Here is a 25,833-nt window from a genome sequence, read left to right as displayed (position 1 = left end):
GAGTGCCCTCACTGCTCCCCTTCTCCATCACAGCACAGCTGCAAAGACAATACATTCCTCTGCTGCACCCAGGGTGAACGGCTGAGGTGGAGTGCTCAGTGCAGACTGCATGTGCTGACACATACAGAGTCATCAGCAGGACTTGTCATTCCTATCTACTATCAGAGATGAGGGGATATTTCATCAGGTATATTCACCTTCATAACAAGGCTTTACTGTATCTGTTTCCCAGCACTGTAACCTCAAATTTCCAAAATCAAACAATGTTCATTTATTAGCATTAATTTAATAGTGCCAGCATATTATGCTGCATTTTACAAATGTTTATATTATCCAGAAAAATAATTGGATTGAGAGACATGATTATGCTTCACTATCATATTGGTATATATGGCACCAGTGTGTCCTAAAATAAAAAGTGTATTGGCCATCCACATTACTGTATGTGACGACAGCTCTATTGGGTGTTATGTAACAGAACATAGAGGAATTGGAGTTGTCACTCATATAGATTTATTCAGTGATGTGACTACCAGATCACTGCAGCTGAATTTTATGTTTTCAGTTTGTCTGACAGGAGACCGTCACATTAAAGTCTAATAGGCTACTAGCCAGGTCACACGGAGTAGATAAAACAGTACAGAGTAGGAAAATGAGTACAACACGGACTCACTGGCAGTTGGCCTGACACCCCTATTTAAAATTTGGACTGAGCTGCAGCCCCACCTCAGTAACCACTACTGCCGGGGTATATATAGGGTAAGAGAAATACCTCCAAAGCAGTCCAAATATTTTGTGATCTTGTAGAGCTTAAGTTCTTCTATGTGGATCAAAGTACCCTGAGATAGACCCAAACATCGTTATTACCTCTAATTGGGGCCCTCTACTATCTGGTGCATCCTTGTATTTGCTCATTGCATGCTCTGTGCTACCGATGTGTTCTCATACACTATCTGCTTGAGCTGGGCGTCTTTTTTGCATCTTTTTCACATAAAAATGTGTCTGCGTTGCAACTAGCATGCACCAGGAGACTGTGCTGGCTACTTTGATGTGCGCCTGAGTCTGTGAATCTGTATATGCAGTGCTATGATGCAGCACCTGCAGCTATTTTCCACACTAAGGGGCAGATGTATTAACCTGGAGAAGAAGAAGTGATGAAGCAGTGATAAATGCAAGGTGATAACCCACCAGCCATTCATTACCGATATGAAAAATGACACTTAGGAGCTGACTGGTTTGGTGCGTTATCACCTTGTGTTTATCACTGCTTTATCGCTTCTTTATCCCTTCTCCAGGCTTATTACATCTGCCCCTAAGTTCTATTGTGCTTCATATACAGTCATATTCATATTAATCAGCACAGTCTCCTGGCGATTCCTAGTTGCATCACATTGCGAATAAGATGCATTTTTGGGTGAAAAAGAGGCCCAACACTATCGGAGTCTTAAGGGACTAGGTGTTTTGTGCCACATGACGTATTGCGGCTAGATTTATGAGGACACTGTTTATTCTGTACCACACATCTTACGTATTATTATTACTACTTCATTTGTTGGTGGTATAACAGGTAAACTGCCTGAATGTTCTGCATTTTGCATTTGTCCTTGTTGGACCTCTACAGTTAATGTATTTCCTGACATAATTAAAAATGGTCAACACAAATGTTATTTACAGATGTTTACTGACGTATTTATGACACTTGTATATCTGTGCACTTTAACACACAAGTTACATCAGTAATCCTGTAAATCTATTGACAATACTTTTCACATTCTAACATCCTAATGTAACAAGAATAATAATATAACTTATGTTTCCCATGCTCCATCTTGCCTTCTTTGGTCCCATGTGTACAGATACTTAAGTACATGTTCCTTAATGATCCCCAGAAATCCCTGAGCCTGGGGATCTCAGCTGTCAGGTAGTCACGTTGATATAAATCCGATATTCTGAATAAATAGTGGGAAGTACAAATATGCTGATTAAATCTACTTCATTAAATGTTCACTGCACATCGCCCCATATTAGAACATTATGTGCTAGGTTCACATAAATGGTGACTAAATAAAATAGCATTAGTGTCATTTGTCCACTGTATATGCTGAATAGGCCACTTTCCGGACCCTGTCTTTGCAGCTGCTAGTTGCAGGTAATTAGGGAATAATAACAGTATTTATTATGGTTATGTAAGGGGCCTATTTATCATTGGTGGTTGTGAGGGCACTAAAAAGCATAATTCCTTATTGCCACATACCGCAGCCCGATGGAATTACTTTTCGGGGCCATAGCCTCTTGCTGGGAAATGACTCCGTCCCTGTAAAGAGTAATAGCACGGTGATAGCTTATACTATACCTTTTATTCCGGGTTTATTGGAAACAAATAGTACATGTGATGATGTTGAACAAAATCAATGCACTTTTCAGAGGGGAAACAAGATTCTTCTAAGCAATGCAAACTGCTTATCTCTACATTCCTTGAAGTCAAACTGTATCACTCCTCTTTTTCTTAGAAACACATAAGCAAGTAGAAGCTCGCACTGCGGCCATCGCTGTCTGTGTTCCGTATCAAAGTCGTGCATAAATTGCTGTATGAGGGAACACCGTGTTCCTCAGTAAAATAAATAATATCAGTTTTGTGGGAGAGTTCAAAAGAAAATGATAGATAAAATACTATTTTATTTTATATTCTAGAGCACTTTCTGCCATTCATAGATGGTGCTGAAAACTTTCATTGCATTCATTGACTTTCACGTTCTGTTTCCAGAGACATTGAGAGGACAGCAGTTTTCTTCATCAAATATATAAGAGACTATGTAAATGTTTTGTTCAGGAAAGAGATGTATATGCTAAATGAAGAAAGTGTACTTTCATGTCTGAGATAGGTAATTTCAGTGTCAGATCTGAGATGTTCTTAGTTATTAATCAGACAGCTGGCTGGGCTGTTACTACAGTATTAGGAGTGTGCATTCCCTCCCTGCTTCACCTGCAGGCTTCCAGTCATGTTCCCCAAACTCCATTTTACAATTAAAGGGTTTTAGATTGGCAGATGAGCCAGATCTTGTGCCCAATTGGGATTTGAGGGGATTGTAATTTCTGCATATAGGGGCTGATTCAGAGGTGGAAGCTATTCACACAGCATCTTTGTACACAGCGGCTGCATCTTTTTAGGCAGCGGCTGCATTTTTGTAGGCAGCGGCTGTATTGTTGTACACAGTGGCTGCGTCTTTTTAGGCAGTAGCTGCGTCCTTGTAGGCCGGGGCTGCGTGTTTGTAGGCAGCGACTGAATCTTTGTAGGCAGCGGCTGAGTCTTTGTAGGCAGCAGCTATGTCTTTGTAGGCAGCGACTGAATCTTTGTAGGCAGCGGCTATGTCTTTGTAGGTAGCGGCTATGTCTTTGTATGCAGCAGCTATGTCTTTGTAGGCAGTGGCTATGTCTTTGTAAGCAGCGGTTGAGTCTTTGTAGGCAGCGGCTATGTCTTTGTAGGCAGCGGCTGAATCTTTGTAGGCAGCGGCTATGTCTTTGTAGGCATCAGCTCAGTGGCTGCGTCTTTGTATGCATCGGCTATGTCTTTGTAGGCAGCGGCTGTGCAAATTCATACCCTCCAACTGTACCTTTTTGCCGGTACAGTACGTTTTTTATGGTCTGTACCGGCCAAAAGGGTTCTTGTACCGGTTTTCAGCATCTCCCATTCCCATGGAAGCCTATGGGTGCACCATTTAGCCATGCCACCTTTACATGTTACCACACCCATTTTCCTATTTTGTATCCGTTTTCTGCTGGGCAGTGTTGGAGGGTATGCAAATTTATGTTAAAAGATTGAAGTAACAAGACGCCCGCTGCTGGCTTCTGTGATTTGCAGCTGCGTCTGGAGACACAGCATCGGACCATTTTCATGACCATTGGACATATGACTAGCCCTCATATTACTCAGGATGTCATGTGAAAGCATGCTGCCGGGGCCAAGGACGCAGCATCTGGCTTCGGAACACCCGAAAAACAGGACTGACACATGTCATTCATGCTGCGGCTTTTGGGGAACTGCGAGCAACATGGCAACCCCAGATCTGCACGTGTGCAGTGTGGCTTCTGCCCATGTATAGATCTTAAAACATTGGAGATGTGCATTAATATCAAATTAACAAACATCTCTGAATTTGGGCCATATTGCAGCATGGAGGGTGAAAAGAAACCAATAAAGAGTCAGGTAAGATATAAACAGAACGTAGACTGAGACTGAGACACTGAAGAGTCAATGAAGAATAGAAGTAGAATTAATGCATTTTCTTTCCAATATTTGTTTAATACACAATTGCTTGTGAAGTCAATAAAAATCTATCTGCCCCTGTGCATTGTTGAAATATCGCTTGCTTATGCCAAATATATTACCTTTAGGGGTTTTTATGACACTTTGGCACTAGGGGGCACTGCTGTGTTCATGTACCACAAGCTGACAAATGCATGCCAGGGAAGTTTAGTCAGATGTATTTGGGCCATTAGAGCAAACAAAAACATAAGGAATCCCACATGCTGACAGGGTGAGGTACCTCCCACTATTAATCAAACTGATTCTCTCAGACATACTTGTAGAGGTAGATGTATGAAGCAGTGAAAAGAGTTGAAAAGTGAGCCACTGTCAACCAGTCAGCTGCTACGTATAATTTTATAGACTGCGCTTGATAAATGTTACTTCAAAGCTGATTGGTTGCCATGGGCAACTTCTCTACTGGCTCACTTCTCTACTCTTTTCATTGCTTCATACATCTCCCCCCAAGTGTCAAATACATTCTAAAATAAAGGAAACATATATAAACAGGGTATAAAAAAACCTCAGATTACTGCCCCACACGTTCTTCTAATACATCCATCCAGCTGGGCCACATAACGGCTGTGAAAGACACTCTCGTTTGTCCCAATGACAGGCCTGAGTCATGTCCTGCGTTCCATCAGCATCTATTTACACTACGTGATTTGGTGGGATAGTATATTATACCATGCAGATTTAATGTTTGCATGTAACATTTGCTGGTAGAACTGTTTACAGGACGCATATAAAGAACATCCCTAATGACTGCATGACTGGTTTGTTTGTAATAGTAAACGCTCTCCAGGAGTTAGCAAGAGAGCTGGAATTGTGAAATAATCCAGTCTCTGCGTGTGGTGGATCTCGCTTGGGTCCATATTTAGCAAAGGCACTGCATAGGAATTAAGATGACGCAACGCAGAAACAATGTTGAAATTGCTTGATTTACGTTTAGACATCTTGTATAAAGAGAATTTTACTGATTTTAGAACGTGTCTTCCCTATCCTCTCTGCTGTTTAAATGCTTGTTATTTTCCTACTCATTAGAGTTATTGAAGCTGCCTTGTTTTACATAATCATTGCTCTCTTACTTCCTGCACTGGCTTCCAGTCAGACGCTAATCAGTTTCCTATAAACCAAGATGTGTGAGCAATATGGGGTAAACAAGCCTGGGGAGAGTGGAGCAGCACATGGGGGTAAACAGAGAAGAACAATACGAATTATCGCTAGATCAGGCAGATCATAATTCAAACACATACAATAGAATCTGGATATAAAAAGGTGGGGGTGGGTATCTTGATGAGTGGTCGCTGTTACATGATGGATTAACAATGTGAGGTCCAATTTATTTTCGTGAGAGATTCCTTTTTCTCCCAGAACAACAGTGACCATTAACTGTATGGAATTTTGTCTGTGTTCTCGCAGTGCCACCTCCTCACTTGCCCTTCACGCACCCTTCCACTCCTGTTCATGGTAAGGGCAAATGTATTATGTAACCCCTAAGTGACATCCTGTATTATCGCTTAGTGCTGAGATGTATTAAAAAGAGAGTCACCAGGTAGGTGGTACAATATCTCACCCCTTCAATATCTCACCCGTCACCAGGTAGGTGGTACAATATCTCACCCCTTCAGCCATCTCTGCTCCGCCTGTGATGAAATATGGATTGTTTCCCTGCAGGCGAGCAGTACCACAAGAATCTCATTTTAAAGTTCGATGGCACATGTGCGAGGAAGCCCTTAAACGGCCATGGGACTGGTATGTAACACAGAGTGCCAGCCTCACATAGGGGTCTATTTATGAAGCAATGAAAAGTGTGGAGAAGTGAGCCAATAGAGAAGTTGTTCACAGCAACCAATCAGCTGCTCCGTATAATTTTATAGAATGCACTTTAGAAATGTTACCTGATTGGTTGCCGTGGGCAACTTCTCCACGGGCTCATTTCTCCACTCTTTTCACTGCTTCATGAATAGACCCCATAGTGCTATGTACCACTGGGCAAGTGATGAAAAGTCCTTTATCTGTAACCAGTAGTGCTGAATGTGCTGTAGGATCTGCTTTATCTTCTTCCTCACCCTTCTAATCTAATACTGAACTAAGGTGTAGGTATATTCACTGAACCCACTATCACAATACTTATATTATGCTTCAAATTATGTTTGACCACGTAGGAAACCCCCAAACAGCCAGGTCACTTGACATTGCCACCTGCACACAGAATGATATTGTACTGCGTAATCCTCATCATCAATGTAAGATGTAGGCCTTGTGATTACATTGTTCCAGCTTTAGAACATACCTGGGAAGTCTCCTCATATTTACAGCTACTTTTATTCTTGGTAAGAGCAGGTCGTGAAAGTGGCAAACATGGTTGAGCTATCCTCACTCCTTCCGTGGCAGCCTGTTGTCCGTCAGCAACATACTGCCAGCAAAATAGAGTGCAGTCTTCCTTGACAGCGACACATTTCATTAACTTTTCGAACTCTATCCAAAACTGTGTTGTTTATTTTCAATAAAGTTATTCAATGTTGTTGTTTTCATATGAAGTAGATGACCAATGGGAACATTGTCCAAGTGGCCAGCGCAATAGTCAAGAAAACATGCATGTAAAATTTCAAACAATATGGTACTTTGGCTTTGTTGGGGATTATTATTATACACAATGCTACTCATTAATACAGGAATGGAGTGCAGTAAATGGAAGCACAACCAGTAATCCTGACACCTGCTCATGCCTTGTGTTCTGCCTTCTATACAGGGTTTGCATATTGTACTGTCAGTCCACCCATGGCCTTGGACCTGGCACTCGGGGTCCTGTGTGAGCGTCTGCAGCAATGGGATCAAGTTCCAGCTGGTGTCCCCGTCCTTCTGGAATGGCTGTTAGGAGAGGATGACCTTAGCAATGCAGAGACTGTGAATATGGTAATGACACTGACCAGCAGCTACCTCTAGCACTTGACATATGAAAGAAGCATGATGTAACCTGGTGGACAGGAATGCTGGGTTATTCATATTACCAATTAGACGCACAGGTGTAAAACACACCAATGCAGACATTTTACGAGAGGATATAGCAGGCGCGAATACCAGTATGTAATAATTAAGTTGCACAGTGCTTTTATGCCAAAGGGCTCAGAAGACTTTTATAATTACAAATGAAAGTACATGAGCACTACAGAACATAAACATGTGTTTTAAGAGCTATTGGGATTAGGGCGAGTTACTGAAATGTCTGGCTAAACAGGAAAGGCTTTATGCTTTATTAATTCCAAAACATTTTCTTACACTGCCAGGGGTTGCTGAAGAGAACACAGCTTAGCTATACATACAAGAAGCCTCACCATATAATTCTGGCTCCTCTTCATTTGTTGCCACAATGAAGATGGAGTATCAACACTCTTCTCACCCTCCTACTCTACTAGCTCTCCTCTTGATCCTCATAAATAAGTCTCCTGTGCTCATCCCAATCTTGACTAAAATATGTAATCTCTCTCTCTACTGGTATCTTTCCTTTACTGTTCAAACATGCAGTGAGTACTCCCATTCTGAATAAACTAAAAACTTCTGACCCAAACACTACAATCCATAGGTCTCCAGGGCACAGTCTGTTCTTGATTCTCATCCTACCTATCCACTACTCTGAATCCACCTCTTCTTTGCTACTTCTATACCACATCTCTTGGCAAACTAATCAGCTCTTTAGTATTTCAGTATCATCTGATACTCAAATCTGCCTATCCTCCCCATCTGTATTGGTCCACATCATTGAATGCCTTTCTGCCATTTCATCTTGGATGTCATCTTGCCACCTCAAACTTGATATCTCTATCACTGTTGTGAACTTGACAATGATGGTACATGCATCAAATAAAATTCCAAAATACACTCATACCTTACCCAAGACACTGCAAAAACTCCATGCTCTCATCTCCTGCATTGATTACTGCAATAATCTTCTTACTGGTCTTACCAAAAAGAGACTTTCACCACTACAATCCATTATGAATGCAGTTGCGAGGCTAATCTTCCTCGCTAGATGTTCATGTGAATCCGCTCTGTCAGTCCCTCCATTGGTTACCTGTATTCTACTGTATTCAATATAAAATACTTTTATTCACACACAACGCCATTAACCAAACTACACCAATGTACATCTCTTCACTTATCTCAAAATATCTCACAATCCGACCTCTCCGCTCTGCACAAGATCTGCGTCTGTCATCCACACGCATTATTCGCTCCCATTCATGATTGCAGGAAATTCTTCGGGCTGCACTTACTCTGTGGAATGCACTACCACGCACAATAAGACTCTCCTCTTGTCTCCTAACCTTCAAGCGTTCCCTGAAAACTCACCTCATCAGGCAAGCTTATCAAATTCCAGAATCGCTCACATAACCTTTATAAACTTTCTATCCAATTACATCCCCTCTGTACAGTCCACACATATACTTACATACTTTTTTTTACTTTCTTTACTATCCCATCCTCATGACCCCAGGCCAACATCGCTGTGTGATCATATCATACAGCCCACCAAGAACCTTTGCAATCTGGTGGACCATTATGTATTAGATAAGATCTATCCTTGTGTATCAATGTCTATTTCCCTATAGATTCTAAGATTGTGAGCAGGGCCTTCCTACCTCTATGACTCTCTGTTATTACCCAGTTTTGTTTTACCACTGTTGTTTCCAATTGTAAAGTGCAATGGAATTTGCTGCGCTATATAAGAAACTTAATAAATAAAATAAATAAATAATACCTCCAGCACTTGACATATGAAATAATGTATGTAGCATGTATTTTGCACCAAGCATGATGTAACCTGTTGGATAGGAATGTTGGATTATTCACATTACCAATTAGACGCACAGGTGTAAAACACACCAATGCAGACATTTTACGAGAGGATATGGCAGGCGCGAATACCATTATGTAATAATTAAGTTGCACAGTGCTTTTATGCCAAAGGGCTCAGAAGACTTTTATAATTACAAAATGAAAGTACATGAACACTACGGAACATAAACATTATAGGTGTTTTAAGAGCTATTGAGATTAGAGTGAGTTACTGAAATGTCTGGCTAAACAGGAAAGGCTTTATGCTTTATTAATTCCCAAACATTTTCTTACACTGCCAGTGCTTAGCTATATATACAAACAGCCTCACCATATAAGAGCCGATGCAGAGCAGAATATAAGTCGTCTGCAATCGCACCCTCGCTGAGTACATGGAATAATATGTGGATATTTGCCCATATGCTGAGATTGTCACATTTAATGCAATTGCACCACAATTTGGTTTCATAGACTTATCCTAGGTGCCAGAGAGCCATCTGAAAACAAAAAGATCTCTACATAGCCTGCAGTTCTATCCACACGCACTCGCTAGACATAGGGGTATATTCAATTAGGGTCGAAAGCTGCCGTATGTCGAAAGTTTTCAACTTCTTAAGGTCGAATCGTGATTCGACCTATTCAGTCCCCGCTATTTTTATTCGACAAGTCGGGGAATTCGACTTGTCGAATAGTACGTGAATCGGCGGTATAGCTGCCGATTCACGTACTTTTGAGGGAAACTGTCGAATTTGGCCCCGTTTCCGACCATCTCAGTCCGACATAAAAAAATGTCGGACTGAGATGAGTGACCTAAGAGGAGGAGAGGGGGGAGAGCTGTGGGCAGACAGGGAAGAGCAGCGCTACAGCACAGCGCTGCAGGAGGATGTGTCACAGCCGCGCCGCTCACGGCAGCGTTCACCCGGCTCCAGCAAGTGAGGTCTGGCGGCTGTGAGACATCCTTCTGCAGTGCTGCTCTCCTCCGTCTGCCCGCGGCTCTCCCCGCTGGTCTCCCCCCTCTCAGGTCTCATCTCAATACGACTTTTTTTTTAAGTCGAATTGAGATGGGATTGAATAGGGGCTGTCGGATCCATTCCGACAAATGCATGTCGGAATGGATCCGACCCTAATTGAATATACCTAATAGCCCCTTATCAACCAGTTCCGCTCCTTCAGCCACAAGTGGCGAAGCGACCAAGTTGGGTATGTACCTGATTCGTACATGCATGCGTAGTGTGAAAACTATCTAAGTATACAGGATGAGTCAGCAACTCGGATTTACGCTCAGCTTTACCTCAGACCCATAATGTTCAAAAACAATACAAGTTAAATCAGGCCTCCCTATTGGTGTATTGTTCCTAAATAAGCACATCTAATACACGTGCTAGGAAACATGATCCAGTGGCAGCAGGCGGAGAAGGGAATGTGTCCTGAACCCTACAAGGTCTCCCAATAAGGAAGGTCTCCTATCTTACAGTGCTAGGTCCGGATGCTTTCTGTATCCTGGGGAAGGATTTCATATTACCTGGGAATTAGAGCTTTGTTTCCTTAGCCATGGTGCAAATACAAGGAATCATCCCTTGAAGTTGTTGAGGTATATAATATATGTGCTTCTATCTCTAACTGTCATCTATTGCAAAATATGGTCTCATAAATAACATGAATAGATTTCTATACACAACTAACTAAACCATATTGTCTGTGTCAAGGTGGAAGACGATTACCTGTTTGAGAAAGGTGAAGCCAATTTCTGGGCTGAGAAGCTGGTGCATATCAGACTACTCTCTAAACACCTCAACGAGCTGATGGCCTTCACTCACCCCAGTCTAATCCAGGACCCGAGGCTGCGTCAGATGTACCAGACAGCACATGAGCGGTTGGAGAGAGTACAGCGCCATATCTATAGCTTGCCACCCACTCCGCAGTTCCTGAAGCCTGCCGAGTACACCCAATTACTGATCCATAAAGAAAGGACATCTAAATGTATTCAAATATTGGAACTTCTGGTTAAAAAACATGACTCATGATACTGTTTATAGTAAAGGTAGGCAACGTGTGGTCCTTCAACAGTGATGTGCTGGTAATTGTAGTTCCACTGGTTGCTTAATCCTGTTTTAAAGCAATAGTTTTTTTTGTGTGCATCATTTCTGTTTTATTGTGAGCAATTATTTTACCAGTATTGAACAAATAAAATTGTATTCTCTTATCTTTATTTACTCGGATATAGGCATTTCAAGACGGCCTGTTTACAGTCCCAGTGACATAAAATGTAGATATTTATGGTTGTCTTAGCAGAACATGTACCACTAAGGAGGAGCACAAGATGTAGCTGAAATCTAGATTGCAATACAGTTTGTATCTTTCAGAGTTCTCAGTGAAAAACAGGATGTCGAACAGCAGATGCAAAAGATTGAACTCCCCATCTAATAGAATGGTTGTAAATTGTAGGAGGATGTTAGAAAGTTATTTTAGCAAATAGAACAAACTAGAATTTGGAATCCAGCCATCTGTTCAGTGCCAGCAGAACTCCCAGCAGAATGCAGTCTAGCTATGTGTTGTGCGTCTTAACAGGGACCCAAATTAGATGCAGTTCACACAACGCAATGCCAAAAATAGGCTTTGTCATACATCTGTTAGGCTCTCTGTCTGAGTGTGTCTACATATATATATATATGGTATACTATAGACTGGAACATCAGATGGAAGAGGTACTAACACCCGGCAGTACACTACATACAACAGCAACTCCCCTACATAGAATGTTCCACCTTGAGCTTGTATTACTGGTGTTACAGTAGAAGGGGAGTTGCTGCCGGGTGTCAGTACCTATTCCATCTGATGTTCCATTCTATAGTACGCCAAGGCCGTGATCTGGAGACATGCATACCAGGCACCAGCCTGCCACATTGCTCAGGTTGTCCTTCTGTTATTAGACAGCAGTGTAGGCTCTCCACAGCTGAAGTCCTTCCCCTGGGATCTGGTCGTGAAAACTGCACTAACCTGAGTCCAGTTTAGTGAAAGCTGGGCCACTTCCTTAGGCTTCAGTCATGATGGGGTCTTAAGAGGATCACTAGGAAATGGCTTCTATGGTTCTCACATTCACAGAGCTATCTGTTAACAGAGAGTGGTGGTGTGGACGGTTTCGGTCAGGGTCCAGTCTGTCAGTGTCCATCTGGGTCCAGTGTCTGTCTCTGTCAGGGTTCATTTTCTGTTTGGGCCCAGTTACTGTAAGGGTCAGTCTCTGCCAGGGTCAGCATGTCTGTCATAATCTGCTTCTGTTTGTCATGGTCGGTCTCTATCTGGTTCAGTGTCTGTCTGCCAGGGTCAGTCTCTGTCTTTAAGAGGTCAGTCTCTATCTACATAGGTCAGTCTCTCTGTCTGTCTGTCTGTCTGTCTGTCTGGGCCATTTTTTTTTTCTCTCTCTGGGTTAGTCTCTCTCTGGTTTAGTTATTTCTGTCTGGGCCAATGTCTTTGTCTGCCTAGATCATAGTTGCCCACTATTGTATATACCAAGTTCTCCCAGTATAGTGGGTAGCTCCCCTGGATGCTGGTCACTTCTCTCAAGTAGTGGGTTGGGCAATGGGTGTGATTTGCTGTGAACTGTAATAACACTACTAGTGTCGAAATGTCACAGTGGACAGGAATACAGTGATGCGAATCGTAGCGTCTTCAGTGGAACTCTTGGATGCCTCCAGCAATTATGGTCTGGGACAGTCCCCGAGAGTCAGCTTGCCATTAAGACCATCAACAGGTTAACCATCAATGACTGATGAGCCCATCAATGGTTAAACTATAAATGTATCAAGGGCCTGATTCAGTTATGTACGTTTACTGGATGTTAACACACATCTGCAATGGTTTGAGATCTGCACACACACAGATGCCGCATTGTGCATGTGCAGATCTCGTCCTGCAATGACGCTCGCAGTGCCCTGGACACCACAGCCTGTGGCTCACCAAAGCCTGCAGCTGATGCCTTTTAACTCACTTTGTATGCAGACACAGCTGCAGTACAGTTAGCATACAACTCTAGACAGCCCCCAAGGTTTCACATGCACAAAGGAACAGGGACTGCACAGTACTGAAAAGCAATGGGATTTTGCCATCGGATCTCACCCATCGGTGGTAAAACTATATAACATTGATAGGCAATCATCAATGGTTACTAAACTTCACTGGTTGTCCCTAGTCTAGATGCGCCTCTTTTTCAATATAGATTTGTGTATATCATATTTTTTTAAGTAAAGCTTGTGTAGTAAGGAATAACCAAACCCTCCCCTTTTAGTTTAATAACACACCCACCCCCCGCCCCTGTAGTGTATCTCACCACCACACTAGCCATCTTCTAATCATGAATTCAACATTGTCACTGTTGTTTTGCAAATAATCACCCAAAGAGCTGACATTTCAACTAGATTTTGATAATGTCGATTTATATACAGGAATGAAAAGCTATACCTTCTATACACTCTAAACCTTTAGCCGCTGCGGCCGCTATACTTGGTACACACGCTACGTACTTTTTACGCTATTAGCGTACAGAGTCCCGTACTATGTACGGACTCTGTGTACAAACGCCACGCTGACGGTACAATGCACCGGCAGCACGTACACACCCAATGAATACGCTTTAAACCTTATACAGCAATGCAATGCGTTACTAATACACTTTTAAACCATAGCGGGGAAAGGAAGACACAACACCGATTTGTAGTTAAATCACTGGGTTCCGACACCACAGCGTAATATTGCTGAAAGGGGGTTACAATATATATAAGACAATATAAGACAATAATGGCTACAGTCAATGGTACATACGTGAGTATATTCGCGTGCGCTTCCCGGTCTGGTCCTCCGTAATCTAATAGATAACGTTATGAGTCTTGTGTCAGACCAGGCTGCAGCAGGCTTTATTTATACAATTGTGCACTATTTGGATTAAATATGTAATGTGTTTTGATAGCTCTCCATGCGTTCACAAACTCTACCGTAAATACCCATACCACGCACTGATGTGCACGGCCGCGGGAGCGACCATACGCAAATTGCGAATATGTGCACGCACAGCAGAACAAGTACACGCGCGGAGGCCATCTGTGTGTAGTTCGTACGTGATGTGTGTACTGCAATATTTTTCGACTTTGGCAGTCACCAATAACTGCCACTATCTAATCACTAAACAGAAAAATATCTACACAATATCTACAGAAGTTTTGGATGGTCGGGGGAGAGTGGTAGGTAGGAAATGTATGACCTAGTGGGATAGTAAAAAGCATGTATGTATGAATCCATGTCTGAGGGGCATGTATCATTGTGCCATATATGTTCTAAATAAGCTTCGAGGTATTGTGAAGTATACATTAAATCCTTCTCATCCCGTATCAAGGGTCTGTAAATGGGCCAATAAACACTACCGAGCTCTTTTCGGCTTCTTGTTAAAACAAATGGGGTGCACATTTAGTTGATGATACATGGAGGGGGAACATATGTGAGTGCTAGTATATGTGGATATCACCTGTCGACTATGTGTGTCATTAGCTGGAGGTTGTAGAGATGAAGTTAAGACACATCTAAAATACATTCACATAAACATTCTTGGGTAGGGCTGATGTCTTTTCCGGATCGGTGTATCTGGGCAGAGGGGGAGACAAAAGAAAAACGGGTGAAAGAAACAGGCCATGGAATTCATTTGCAATCCTTATCATAACACTGTCTCTATGGATGGGTCGTAAATTAAATCTGCTGCTATAACAATGCCCTCGCTCCCTAGACTCATCAACTTTGTGCCGTGCTTGCGCCGTGTCAGAATTCGAACACACCTAAATATCAAGCCAATAATTATGACAGGATACAAAGGAGAAACTTCCCTACACTCATAATAACATTTTGAGCCCACTCTCCTAATCCTGAGAACCAATTTCGTGGGTTCAACCATGAGACTCAGCCGGTCAGCTCATTACCCACAGCAGTCAGGGTAAGGTTGTGTCTCCTCCGGAACTCCCACTTCAACTGCAAGATATCGTCCATCTTTCGATCGATAATCTCGGTTGGGTCATCAGTGCTGTTTGTAATATACGTTCAGCACTTCACACCATATTGAGTTGCCAAAGTGACACAGTACCTACCCGTCACGGCTGTGATATAATTAAGGATCATCCTGTGCTGGATCAATTCCTTCTTGTAAGCTTGTAACTCCCTTCCCGTATACCTGAAGGTGTTGTCATATATCTCAGTGATATTATCTATTAAGTTCGCTAGCGCATGGATATACCTATAATTTATAATTCCTCTGGCAGTACGGGTGATGTCTAATGCGAGAAGGAATTGAATCCCGGTGGATTCGTGGATCAAATCAGAGGCTGCGTGCTCTGTCCTATCTATGAGGTGTCTCTTGACGATGTGTTCATAGTGAGTATGAGTATAAGGAGCCTGAGCACTGCGGTGAACATCTCTCATCTTATCATGGGTTATGGTCATGACCTCTGGCAGTACTCTCCCAATATAACACAATCCCTCTGAGCTCGGGGCAAGCCACTTGTACGCCTTCCTCCCACATATGAAATAGGCATCATCCGGGAGAACATAGGGGACAGAATATGACATCACCATATTACAAACTTTCCAAGTGAAAAACCCAATCCCTAGTTCTCCCTTCTGCTCAGTACAAGTATCGGGCTGGATGATATGAGCACAATACCCTGGCGATACTTTTCCAACCCACATGGTCTTGCTTCCACGAGTATACCTATACCGAAAATACCTTCCACTGTTGGCTATTTGGCGTACAAGTTCAGAGTCTATGGGTATCCTATCAGCTCTGTGTGAAAAGGTCATTGTCTGGTTATTCCACGTCACTTCCCAATTTCCCGGTTTTCGGTAATTGGAAATATTGAAACATAATAAGGATATATCTACATGATACTGGTGGAGCTTCAAACTAGGGGGCCTAGAAATATTGAATTTCTTGTCCACCGGTCTCCCACCCCGTAATTCGAGTACCTCATCTATTGCTAAAGGGTATGGTACTAATCCTGACTTGCTCTGACCTTGAGGTACTTGTGAGCACACCCAGCATTCTGTCTGGTTTAAGACCTTACCCACTAGTGAGTGGTAATCACTCAATGGATGACGGTCCATGTCGATATTAAGGCTGGACTGACATCTCTGGATGCACCCATCCTCGACTATGGCCCACATTCCGAGTTGTTCGCTCGCTAGCTGCTTTTAGCAGCATTGCACACGCTAAGCCGCCGCCCTCTGGGAGTGTATCTTAGCTTGGCAGAATTGTGAACGAAAGATTCGCAAAATTGCGAATAGAAATTTCTTAGCAGTTTCTGAGTAGCTCGACACTTACTCTGTCACTGCGATCAGTTCAGTCAGTTTCGTTCCTGGTTTGATGTCACAAACACACCCAGCGTTCGCCCAGGCACTCCCCCGTTTCTCCAGCCACTCCCGTGTTTTTCCCAGAAATGGCAGCGAAGAAAAATCCTCGTAATGCCGTGAGTAAAATACCTAACTGTTGAGTAAAATAACTAAGCGCATGCGCTCTGCGAACATTGCGCATGCGCAGTAAGCGACTAATCACAATATAGAGAAAATCGTCAACAAGCGAACAACTTGGAATGAGGGCCTATGTTCTCACAATTCCTACAAATGCAATTTTCCTCAGACAATAACCCTTCACAGTGCCTCCGAGCTCCCTGACTACCAGAGCGCTTTCTGATACCCGCCTTTGCTCGAGTGATGTGTTGCTCCTGAGATTCTACAAATCCATCCTCGCCATCAGAACCCATTCCAGATCCTTGCTCGACCTCTCTGGGACCCTCACCGAGACAGACTGTTCTGGTCAACAACAGGATTAACAGGAAAACCCGAAATGCAGTCTCTTGGGGTAGATCCATCTTGTTAAGGGAAGAGAAGGGAGACAAGAAGGGGGGGGGGGGGAGAGAAGAAGAGAAGGAGGGTAGTGGGAGGTGGAAAAAGAAAAACTGGTGCGACAAACGCCTCTGGTCTTGTTGTTCTCCGCGCTCTGGTGCCGGCTCAACAGTCCTGCCTCTCAGCTTTCCCGGAACAGACACTCCAGTGATACGATGTTCTCTACACTCTGCTCTTTGTCACGAGTTTTCTCCATGTCAGCGACCTTCTTGCAGTGGGACGAGTGGACCCAAGTCTCTCTTTCGGCAACCTTTAATGCTGTCGTGCTGGTTAGCAAGACTTGGTACGGTCCTTCCCACCTGTCAATGAGGCAACCTGAGCGTAGAAAATTTTGAATCATTACATAATCCCCAGGTTCAATGTCATGACAATTACTGTTCGGTAGGTCAGGAATCACCAGCTTTAGATTTCTATTTTGATTTCTCAGCTGCTGGCTCATCCCAACCAAATATTTCACAGTCACTTCATTATTGCATTTCAAATCATCCTGGGGGTCTATCATTACATGAGGTTGTCGACCAAAAAGAATCTCAAAGGGTGATAGGTTAAGGGGAGACCTGGAAGTGGTTCTGATGCTGTACAATGCTAGTGGCAAAGCTTCTGGCCACAACAATCCAGTCTCAGCCGTCACTTTGCTCAGCTTGTTCTTAATAGTGCTGTTCATTCTCTCCACCTTCGCACTCGCCTGTGGTCGGTACGGAGTTAGCAGCTTGCTATTAATTCCCATTAGTTTGCACATAACCTGAAAGACTTCACCTGTAAAATGGGTACCCCTATCGCTTTCAATTATTCTAGGGATACCATATCTACACACAAATTCCTGCACAATTTTCTTTGCAGTGAACGTAGCAGTATTTGTGGCAGCAGGGAACGCGTCTACCCAATTGGAAAATACATCAATACATACTAACACATATTTTAAATTCCTACATGGTGGTAACTGTATGAAATCAATTTGTATTACCTGAAAAGGTCCGTCTGTCGGAGGGATATGGGATGGCTCTGTTGGTATTGACTTTCCAATATTCTTCCTCAAGCAAGTAAGGCATGTCATTGCTCTCTTACCTGCATGAGAAGAGAATCCTGGCGCACACCAGTAGGCTCTCACTAGCTTGCACATACCCTCTTTGCCTAGGTGAGTCAGACCGTGTGCCGCCTCAGCTAGACTTGGAAGATATGCTCTGGGGGCCACTGGCTTACCGTGTCCACCTGTCCAGAGTCCTGAGGACTCCTGGCCATACCCCTTTGACCTCCAGACCGCCTTTTCCTGTGAAGAACACAAATTTTGCATTTCAATTCATTTTTGTGTGTTGATTGCGTTGAATGTCATCAGTGATGTGATGTTCGTTTGTATGGGGATGCTGGCTGCTGATTTAGCAGCTTCATCTGCCCGGCTGTTACCAAGTGAAATTGGGTCTTGGTTGTAAGTGTGTGCTTTGCACTTGATAACAGCCACTCTGTCTGGTTCTTGTATCGCTGTTAGAAGCCTTTTTATGCGGGACGCATGCGCTACAGGTGTGCCAGCTGCCGTCATGAAATTTCTGAGGCGCCATAGGGCCCCAAAATCATGCACCACTCCAAAGGCATACCTAGAATCTGTGTATATATTAGCTGACTTACCCTTGGCCAATTCACACGCTCTGGTTAGGGCGACCAGCTCAGCAACTTGTGCTGAGTGCGGTTGGCCCAGGGGTTCAGCTTCTATGATACCTCTGTCGTCTACAACTGCGTATCCAGTACACAAGTCTCCCGATTCTGTCTGTCTGTGGCAACTACCGTCAGTGTAAAAGGTAAAGTCTACGCCTTCCAGTGGGTTGTCACTGATGTCAGGTCTCGCAGTGAAAGTCTGATTCAGGTATTTTATACAATCATGCGTATCAGTCTCTGCACTAAATCCTCCTTCACCATCATTCTCATCCTCCACCCTTTGTGCCTGTCCAGGCACACTTGGAAAGTAAGTTGCAGGATTTAGTGCGCTGCATCTCTTAATGGTGATGTTTACAGGGGCCATCAGTGATAATTCCCATTTTGTAAACCGTGCCGATGAGACATGTCTGGTTTGGGCGGAGTTTAGTAAGGCTGATACTGCATGAGGTGTATGGATGGTCAGGTTGTGTCCTAACACTACGTCTTCGCTTTTACTTACTAGCAAAGCTATCACTGCAACACTTCGCAAGCATGTGGGGAGAGACCATGCTACGGTGTCCAACTGTGCACTGTAGTATGCTACCGGCCTGCTGGCATCACCATGTCTCTGGGTTAAGACACCTGCCGCGCACCCTGCACTTTCTGTACCGTATAATTCAAAGGGCTTCCCATAATCTGGCATACCTAATGCAGGTGCCTGTGATAGTCACTGTTTGAGTCTCTCAAATGCCAGTTCAGACTCATCTGTGTGCGAGATCCGATCTGGTTTGTTCGAAGAGACAATTTCTTGCAAAGGTAAAGCCAGCATGGAGAACCCTGGGATCCAGTTTCGGCAGTACCCACACATTCCAAGGAAAGTGCGGATCTGTTGCTGGGTTTGTGGCAGAGTCATGTCGCGAATCGCCTGTATTCTATCAGCGGTGAGATGTCTAAGTCCTTGAGTCAAGCAATGTCCCAAATATTTTACCCTGGTCTGGCACAACTGCAACTTATCCTTAGAAACCTTGTGTCCTGTATGAGAAAGATGAAACAAAAGCTGTTTCGTGTCTTTCAAGGACGACTCGAGTGAATCAGAACACAACAATAAGTCATCGACATACTGTATTAGCACTGATCCACTCTCAGGTTGAAAGGATTGTAAACAGTCATGCAAAGCCTGGGAGAAAATACTTGGGCTGTCAATGAAACCTTGGGGGAGGCGAGTCCAGGTGTACTGTACTCCCCTGTATGTAAATGCAAAGAGGTATTGGCTGTCAGGGTGCAGAGGGACAGAAAAGAAGGCAGAACAGAGGTCAATGACAGTGAAAAATTTTGCAGTAGGGGGAATTTGCATGAGGATGACAGCTAGATTGGACACTACGGGGCAGTGGCTCTCAACTATCTTGTTTATCCCCCTTAGATCCTGCACTAGCCTGTAACCCCTCCCCCCACTCTTTTTCACAGGGAAGATGGGACTATTGGACGTCCTGACTAGTATGCCCTGTTGTAGCAACCGCTCTATGACGGGGTACACTCCTAATTCTACCTCTGGCTTCAGAGGATACTGGGGGATTTTTGGAGCTATCCTACCGTCTTTTACTTGCACTACTACCGGAGCTACATTCGCCATCAATCCAGTGTCTTGTCCATCTTTGGTCCAAAGGGAACCTGGTATTTGTGAGATCATTTCCTCTACCTTTGCTGGACACTTGTCTATAACAGCAGAATGTGACATTAGCCTTTGAGGGGTGTCTAATATATCTTGTACTTCCTGAACGTGATTCTCAGGTATATCCAAGAAGACACCCTCAGGAGTACAGTATATGACACACCGCATTTTACACAATAAATCTCTTCCAAGCAGGTTAGTCGGAGCCGCTGCAGCCAGCAAAAAAGATTGCTTGGTTTGCAAGGGCCCTATCGTAATCTCTGCAGGTCTACTCAAAGGGTAGTGTTGCACTGTTCCTGTTACTCCCATTGCCGCAATTGTTTTACCCGTGGTTTTTATACCTACAGTCGAATTTAACACTGACCTGGCCGCCCCTGTGTCTACAAGAAAGGTAATGGTATACCAGCTACATCAACCGTGACCTCAGGTTCACTACCAAGGCTAGCAATCAACTTCACTGGCTGCAGACTACAGGTGTGGCCCAACCCCTATTGTGTGGTGAGGCACTCCCGCAGCGCACTGGCAGCTACAATATGTGAGGGGGTTAGCTGAGAATTTTCAGAGGTCTGCCAGTCCCTCCTAGGTGGGTACCTCCTTGTTTCCCCTGCGTGTGTCTCGTAACTTCTCCTATGCGGTCCCTGATCCCAATTATGTGTATTGTAGTGTGGTTCATATCCTGGTCTAGGGGGTCGGTATACATTATGTGAACCTTTATTCCTACATTCCCTTGAGTAATGTCCTACCTTGTGACAATTATAGCATGTTGCTTCACGTGACTTACCATCAGGGGTCTGGGGTTTCGGCTGATGTTGCTTTGTGGTAAGTGCACCTATACTTACAGTCATCAGTTTTTCCCCCTGTGACTCCCTGTGTTTAACGATGTTCCTATCATGCTCGACAGCGGACTCTCTCAATGCAGCCACTGAGATACCTCTCCAGTTTGGTAGAGAGGTCTGTACCCTTGTCCTCAGTGTGTCCTTCAACCCGTCCATTAATACAGAAACGGCTACCTGCCTGTGGTGTGCATTGTCCTTAATATCCTCAACCCCAGTGTATCTAGCCATTTCCTGCAGTGCTCGATGGAAATATTCAGATGCCATTTCACCTTCTTTTTGTCTTATGGAAAAGATTTTATTCCATTTGACAACAGTAGGGAAATATACTCCTAATTGCAGATTTATTTGCCGCACATTCTCCTGAGTGTACTCCTCGGTGAGAGGTACCTCTGCGTCTAGGTTACAATCAGTTATGAACTTCGCGGGGTCAATATTGGAGGGTAAACATACCCGTAGCACTGTTCGCCAATCTTTGTTTGTGGGTTCGGTGGCGTTACCTAACTCTTTAATGAACCTCTGGCATGCGACTAGATCTTTTCTAGGATCAGGAAATTCTGACATAATTGACCTTAATTCTGTCCGGGACCAGGGACAATGCATGGCAATGTTCCTGACGGGAGTTACTCCCTGAGCGTCAGTCTTCCCATTGGGGACTGCAATCACCCTGACAGGATTTAATTCAATTACATCATTCTGGTTTGATTCTACAATGTGGGGTGCTATGGTTTCTGAATAATGTACGGTGCCGTACTTACCTGTGGACATGACCTCACTTATCCCTCCGCTAGGGGGCCTGACTACTGCTCTTGTTGGTTGGGCCGTGCCCACCTGAGTGTCTTGTATGGTGGCTGCTAGAGAGAGTGCCGATATCGTGCTGGGCTCATCTTCCTGCTCGCAGTCCTGGGGAAAATTTAAAATGGGATACAACTGGCAAGGGTTAGCATTAGTACATTTATCAATTACACTCTTATCTTGTACCAATGTGCCATTGTCTGTAGCCACTTTCTCCCCCACAATATACGGTGGTGGTGGTGGTGGTGCGGTCGCCATTATTTTCCCGCTAGGTTTGGAACCTGCTGCGCGAGCTAATTCTCTTTGTATATCCCCCTCTTGCTGCCATAAATTTAAACAATCTGTATGTCTAATCCTTTATTTTCTGGATTTTATTAGACATATCCTTATCCTTAAATTCTGCAATACCTCTGGTTCAAAACTGCCCACTTTAGGGAATGGTACCCTATCTTTGTCAGTCATACGTACCCATTCAGACAAAAAGTCTTCAGTGTGTGATCCATATTTACCACACATAACAAACCTCGCTGACCCCTTGGGCCGCGGTACCTCAACCTGAACCCTGGTTAAACGTCCACCGCTTGTGCAATTGGATCCCATCGCGGACTTTTTCCTATTACGCAATCCCCAATGCACAATACGAATAGACGATGAAAGTTCTTAAAGCGCTTTCACCCACTCCTTCTCCGCCGGGTACCACGACTCACTCCAAGAATGACCACCGCGTACCCAGTGAGGTCCCTATCTGATTTCTATTCACTGGAAGTGTTTAGGAGTGAATTACCTATTTCCAGTGAATATACACCGTTGGAGATTTTCCTGAGAGAGACCAGCGAAAACTCCCTATACACTTATACACAAATCACACTTGCGTATGCTCTATACAGTGCTAATGGTACCGCGATTTTACGCACAGCACGTAAAGGGGTATCCAGTTGCGCTATATATCTCGCATCCACAAATGCGCGGTCCGATCGCACAGCATATAGGTACTTGTTACCTATCTGCCGTACGATCACGGGTCGTTGTACAAACTGGGACCCTCAGTCTGGAGCGTAATACCAAAAACCTTTTAACTTCAATACTTCGCAATACAATGCACTATCACGCTCCTTTACAAATCACCTCACGATTTGCGTTTTAAACCTTATACTAACGTGAGTCAGCCGCCTCACGCCACCAAGTCTCCACTCACTTGATGTACCGCACGACGGGATCCCGAATTCCGGGGTTCAAATTTCCACTCGCTCCTACGTTCGCTCACTCAAATACTCTTTGGTTTTTCTGTACAGAAAATTATCATTCATTCAGACAAGCAGTTTTACTCCCAGAGGCAATACAGTAAATAAGAGTTTTATACTAAACTTTGGAAACTGGGCAATCTTGTGCTATTGTAGCGTGGCTACTGTCCCACCTTTAAACTAAATGAACTATCGTGTGGTTTTATTATGCGCACACAACGCTATGCAAGCTTGCGTAATTACGCAACCGTGCGTACCTTTACGCTGTCCTCACGTTCCGTACCACGTGTACCAATGTGCGGACGCAATAAAACAACTCACACAATTTCTATAAATGTGAGCAATATTAACTGTAATCGCTCACTTAACACGCCACACAGTTTCTTTCTGTATAAACCTTTATAACTAGGCCAGACTGCGTTTGTGTTTTACACTTACTTCCTTAATATTTATATTATGAATCTAGCAATCAGTCCTATGGCAACAATGTGAGCGGGTGTACAAAGAGTATGGGTGTACGCTTTTGTTGTGTACGCATTTGGCGCCAAAAATAAATTCACATATTTTAAATAGCTTTTTTCTCTCTGTTTACCTTACGAGTTCTACCAGCATCCCTACAAACCATACAGAGCAGACGTCACTAATCAGCAAATAAATAGGGTTTCTCAGTGCATCCACCGACCAAGAAAAGGATACGTAGGATACCTGTCCACCCTTTTGCTGATAGGTTAAGTCTGCTGTGACCTGTTAGGCTGTGGATATGTGGAAAACCGGACGATGCCCTCAATTGATAATGTCAATTTATATACAGGAATGAAAAGCTATACCTTCTATACACTCTAAACACACTTTAAACCTTTAGCCGCTGCGGCCGCTATACTTGGTACACACGCTACGTACTTTTTACGCTATTAGCGTACAGAGTCCCGTACTATGTACGGACTCTGTGTACAAACGCCACGCTGACGGTACAATGCACCGGCAGCACGTACACACCCAATGAATACGCTTTAAACCTTATACAGCAATGCAATGCATTACTAATACACTTTTAAACCATAGCGGGGAAAGGAAGACACAACACCGATTTGTAGTTAAATCACTGGGTTCCGACACCACAGCGTAATATTGCTGAAAGGGGGTTACAATATATATAATACAATATAAGACAATATAACAGAATAATGGCTACAGTCAATGGTACATACGTGAGTATATTCGCGTGCGCTTCCCGGTCCGGTCCTCCGTAATCTAATAGATAACGTTGTGAGTCTTGTGTCAGACCAGGCTGCAGCAGGCTTTATTCATACAATTCTTCCAAAAGCAATACAATGGATACTGTAATCCCTTTGTCCATTGGACACAGGAATGCACTTTTACAGTACAGGAGAGGTCATAGGTCGATTTGAATTGGTGGGCGATGTCTGTTCTAACTGCTCTTGTGGGTGGTCTCCTCTGGATTCCCGCCGCATACATAATGTACAGTAAATACAGTTTATATCTATATTCTGCTTCTGCACATAACTATCCGCAGGAACATGCGATCTTCCTCAAACCAACACCGGAATGTTACCCTTAAAATACCCTACAGCTGGATACCAAACACCACCTTATGATCTTGTTCTTTCCCCTCCTATTCTGTAAAGGTGAATCCCCTTGTTCTGAAACCATTTAAACTGTTGTTATTTTCTGGTGTGGTGCAGGGGGACTATGTGTACATTGTGCACTATTTGGATTAAATATGTAATGTGTTTTGATAGCTCTCCATGCGTTCACAAACTCTACCGTAAATACCCATACCACGCACTGATGCGCACGACCGCGGGAGCGACCATACGCAAATTGCGAATATGTGCACGCACAGCAGAACAAGTACACGCGCGGAGGCCATCTGTGTGTAGTTCGTACGTGATGTGTGTACTGCAATATTTTTCGACTTTGACAATTTGTGATTGGATGAGATGCTTGTTCTACTTGGTGCATGAATGTGGATCTCTATGAAACCAGATGTCAACACTCATAAAATTGGTCATCCAGCTACTGATTTCTGAAGAGCAGATGTGTCATTTTTATAAAGGTGTCTCGGGTTAGTTGACAGGAAAGATATCTGGAGCATTTTGACATGCCCTCTTTTTTCAAAACGAATACATTGGAAACTGAGAATGAGTCTAAACACCTCAATGTCCCTTGTAGAGCTGGATAAAAATATGTACCTTCCAGTGCGCTAATTCTCACATCACTTACCTGCGAATTAGACTTACAGATAATAAACCAAGAACCAATGCCACACAACGTTTCCCCTTTTGTAAGCCCAGCTAAAAATAAAAACGGTCTGCATGAGGGAACTCATTTATCTTATGGAGTGGTCAAACAAATTTAGTTAAAATTACAATAATGCCAAAACTACTATACCTGTTTCAGATATTCCCAATACCTTCATCCAGGAAAAACAGTCCCTGCTCAAGTCATTTACATGAGAGAAAGCCTCTGCGCAAAAATTCTAAACATTGCGAAGGCAGAGACAAAGGTAACTTGAGAAATGTGAATGATTTCTGCAGATCGTAATACTAAATAGGTTAAGGGATTGGCAAAACA

General features: G+C 43.6%; 1 protein-coding gene across 4 annotated transcripts in view; it reads left to right on the top strand.

The window, feature by feature from the left end:
- THADA (THADA armadillo repeat containing) overlaps nucleotides 1–11,351 on the top strand; it is a 1,252,206-nt gene extending 1,240,855 nt beyond the window's left edge. For all 4 annotated transcript variants that reach the window (XM_063918333.1, XM_063918332.1, XM_063918334.1 and 1 more), the window contains 2 exons: nucleotides 7,059–7,222; nucleotides 10,849–11,351. In XM_063918333.1, coding sequence (XP_063774403.1) covers nucleotides 7,059–7,222; nucleotides 10,849–11,166 — 482 coding nt within the window. In that variant the 3' untranslated portion in view covers nucleotides 11,167–11,351. The remainder of the gene's footprint in view (nucleotides 1–7,058; nucleotides 7,223–10,848) is intronic.
- The last annotated feature ends 14,482 nt before the right edge of the window (nucleotides 11,352–25,833 follow it).

Source organism: Pseudophryne corroboree, chromosome 4 (genome assembly GCF_028390025.1).
Source record: "Pseudophryne corroboree isolate aPseCor3 chromosome 4, aPseCor3.hap2, whole genome shotgun sequence".
Lineage (NCBI taxonomy): Eukaryota > Metazoa > Chordata > Amphibia > Anura > Myobatrachidae > Pseudophryne > Pseudophryne corroboree.
This window is presented reverse-complemented; position numbering and strand designations above follow the sequence as displayed.